Source organism: Colobus angolensis, unplaced genomic scaffold, assembly GCF_000951035.1.
Source record: "Colobus angolensis palliatus isolate OR3802 unplaced genomic scaffold, Cang.pa_1.0 Scaffold12, whole genome shotgun sequence".
In the NCBI taxonomy this organism is placed as follows: domain Eukaryota; kingdom Metazoa; phylum Chordata; class Mammalia; order Primates; family Cercopithecidae; genus Colobus; species Colobus angolensis.
Window position 1 is genome coordinate 1530948 of NW_012113141.1, and position 2972 is coordinate 1533919.

The following is a 2972-nucleotide window of genomic DNA, read 5'->3' on the forward strand; positions in this document are numbered from 1 at the left end:
GGGCAACATGGCGAAAACCAGTCACTACAAAAAATACAAAAATTAGCCAGGTGTGATGGTGTGAGCCTGCAGTCCTAGCTACTTGGGGGGCTGAAGTGAAAAGATTGCTTGAGCCTGGGGAGGTCCAGGCTGTGGTGAGCTGTGATCATGCTTCTGCACTCCAACCTGGGCAACAGAATGAGATCCTGTTTCAAAAAAATAAAATAAAACAATTAGTAGTGAATATTCTATTTCAAATAGGGAAATGCATAGGAAAAAGACTTACTTCAGTGTTTTCTGTTGTTATTTCAGACCAAAACCTTGTGCGACTGAGCTCAAGAGCAGTGCATCCAGATTCTCCTCAGAAGTGAGACTTTCCAAAGGACCAATGACTCTGTTTCCTGTGCCCTTTCATTTTTTCCTACTCTGTAGCTATGTCTCGATCCCGCCATGCAAGGCCTTCCAGATTAGTCAGGAAGGAAGATGTAAACAAAAAAAAGAAAAACAGCCAACTACGACAGACAACCAAGGGAGCCAACAAAAATGTGGCATCAGTCAAGACTTTAAGCCCTGGAAAATTAAAGCAATTAATTCAAGAAAGAGATGTTAGGAAAAAAACAGAACCTAAACCACCCATGCCAGTCAGAAGCCTTCTGACAAGAGCTGGAGCAGCACGCATGAATTCGGATAGGACTGAGGTTCTTTTTCAGAACCCAGAGTCCTTAACCTGCAATGGGTTTACAATGGCGCTACGAAGCACCTCTCTTAGCAGGCGACTCTCCCAACCCCCACTGGTCATAGCCAAATCCAAAAAGGTTCCACTTTCTAAGGGTTTAGAAAAGCAACATGATTGTGATTATAAGATACTCCCTGATTTGGGAGTAAAGCACTCAGAAAATGATTCGATTCCAATGCAAGACACCCAAGTCCTTCCTGATATAGAGACTCTAATCAGTATACAAAATCCCTCTTTACTTAAAGGTATGAGCCAAGAGACAACTCAGTCTTGGTCCCAAAGAGTTGAGGATTCCAAAATCAATATCCCTACCCACAGTGGCCCTGCAGCTGAGATCCTTCCCGGGCCACTGGAAGGGACATGCTGTGATGAAGGACTATTCTCTGAAGAGACATTTAATGATACCAGTGGTTCCCCAAAAATGTTTGCTCAGGACACAGTGTGTGCTCCTTTTCCCCAAAGAGCAACCCCCAAAGTTACCTCTCAAGGAAACCCCAGCATTCAGTTAGAAGAGTTGGGTTCACGAGTAGAATCTCTTAAGTTATCTGATTCTTACCTGGATCCCATTAAAAGTGAACATAATTGCTACCCCACCTCCAGTCTTAATAAGGTTATACCTGAATTGAACCTTAGAAACTGCTTGGCTCTTGGTGGGTCTACGTCTCCTACCTCTGTAATAAAATTCCTCTTGGCAGGCTCAAAACAAGCAACCCGTGGTGCTAAATCAGATCATCAAGAGGCCTTCAAAGCTACTGCAAATCAACAGGAAGTTTCTGATACCACCTCTTTCCTAGGACAGGCCTTTGGTGCTATCCCACATCAATGGGAACTTCCTGGTGCTGATCCAGTTCATGGTGAGGCCCTGGGTGAGACCCCAGATCTACCAGAGATTCCTGGTGCTATTCCAGTCCAAGGAGAGGTCTTTGGTACTATTTTAGACCAACAAGAAACTCTTGGTATGAGTGGGAGTGTTGTTCCAGACTTGCCTGTCTTCCTTCCTGTTTCTCCAAATCCAGTTGCTACCTTTAATGCTCCTTCCAAATGGCCTGAGCCCCAAGGCACTGTCTCATATGGACTTGCAGTCCAGGGTGCTATACAGATTTTGCCTTTGGGCTCAGGACACACTCCTCAATCATCATCAATCTCAGAGAAAAATTCATTACCTCCAGTAATGGCTATAAGCAATGTAGAAAATGAGAAGCAGGTTCATATAAGCTTCCTGCCAGCTAACACTCAGGGGCTCCCATTAGCCCCCGAGAGAGGACTCTTCCATGCTTCACTGGGTGTGGCCCAACTCTCTCAGGCTGGTCCCAGCAAATCAGACAGAGGAAGCTCCCAGGTCAGTGTAACCAGCACAGTTCATGTTGTCAACACCACAGTGGTGACTATGCCAGTGCCAATGGTCAGTACCTCCTCTTCTTCCTATACCACTTTGCTACCCACTTTGGAAAAGAAGAAAAGAAAGCGATGTGGGGTCTGCGAACCCTGCCAGCAGAAGACCAACTGTGGTGAATGTACTTACTGCAAGAACAGAAAGAACAGCCATCAGATCTGTAAGAAAAGAAAATGTGAGGAGCTGAAAAAGAAGCCATCTGTCGTTGTGCCTCTGGAGGTAAGCAGACAGTCAAAGGGCGGGGAGACAGCTGAGACTTGGTATAGTGATCTATATGCAGAGACACCTCTAGTATCTCTGTGTAATAGTGAATTGTTTCACTATTACATATTTTTACTTTGGTACAATGTTACTTTAAGTTATCCATACAAGAATTCCTGGACCTACCTGAAGTATGTCTTATGCAGTGATGCCTTAGCTAGCTTATTTTTAGAATTTGTCCCAGAAAACTAGAACATACAGTTTTTTCTCATTACAGGATTTGATGGAAATGTAGAGAAATTGTATGAAATGTGGTTTTGCAAAGATTTCCCCTATGCCTCTTTTGGCTAGTTGTGTGTCTTTTTTGGCAGTCACAGATTTAAAAATTAAGAGTGGAACAAATTCATTAACTCCATAGCAGCCTGAAAAACCAGAGGAATTAAACATCTTTCCTTTTCAAAGAATGCAGTTGCATCCCTAATCTTGAAACTTTGCTTTGGAGACATAGCAATAATACAGCTTTTGTCTCAACTTTTGGTGAGTGATTTCTACCTGCTCTACTAACCTCATAGGGTTGTTGGGATTAAAGGAAAATGGCTTGTAAACTCAAGTGATATACAAACATTAGTTCTTATTTAGTTAATGAACCTAAGGTAGTTAAAG

The 2972-nt window shown here is 43.2% G+C and overlaps 1 protein-coding gene across 1 annotated transcript in view; it reads left to right on the forward strand.

The window, feature by feature from the left end:
• Nucleotides 1–2972, forward strand: part of TET1 (tet methylcytosine dioxygenase 1) — a 151875-nt gene that overhangs the window by 11526 nt on the left and 137377 nt on the right. Inside the window, exon 2 of the mRNA XM_011927032.1 lies at nucleotides 292–2327. Coding sequence (XP_011782422.1) covers nucleotides 414–2327 — 1914 coding nt within the window. The 5' untranslated portion in view covers nucleotides 292–413. The remainder of the gene's footprint in view (nucleotides 1–291; nucleotides 2328–2972) is intronic.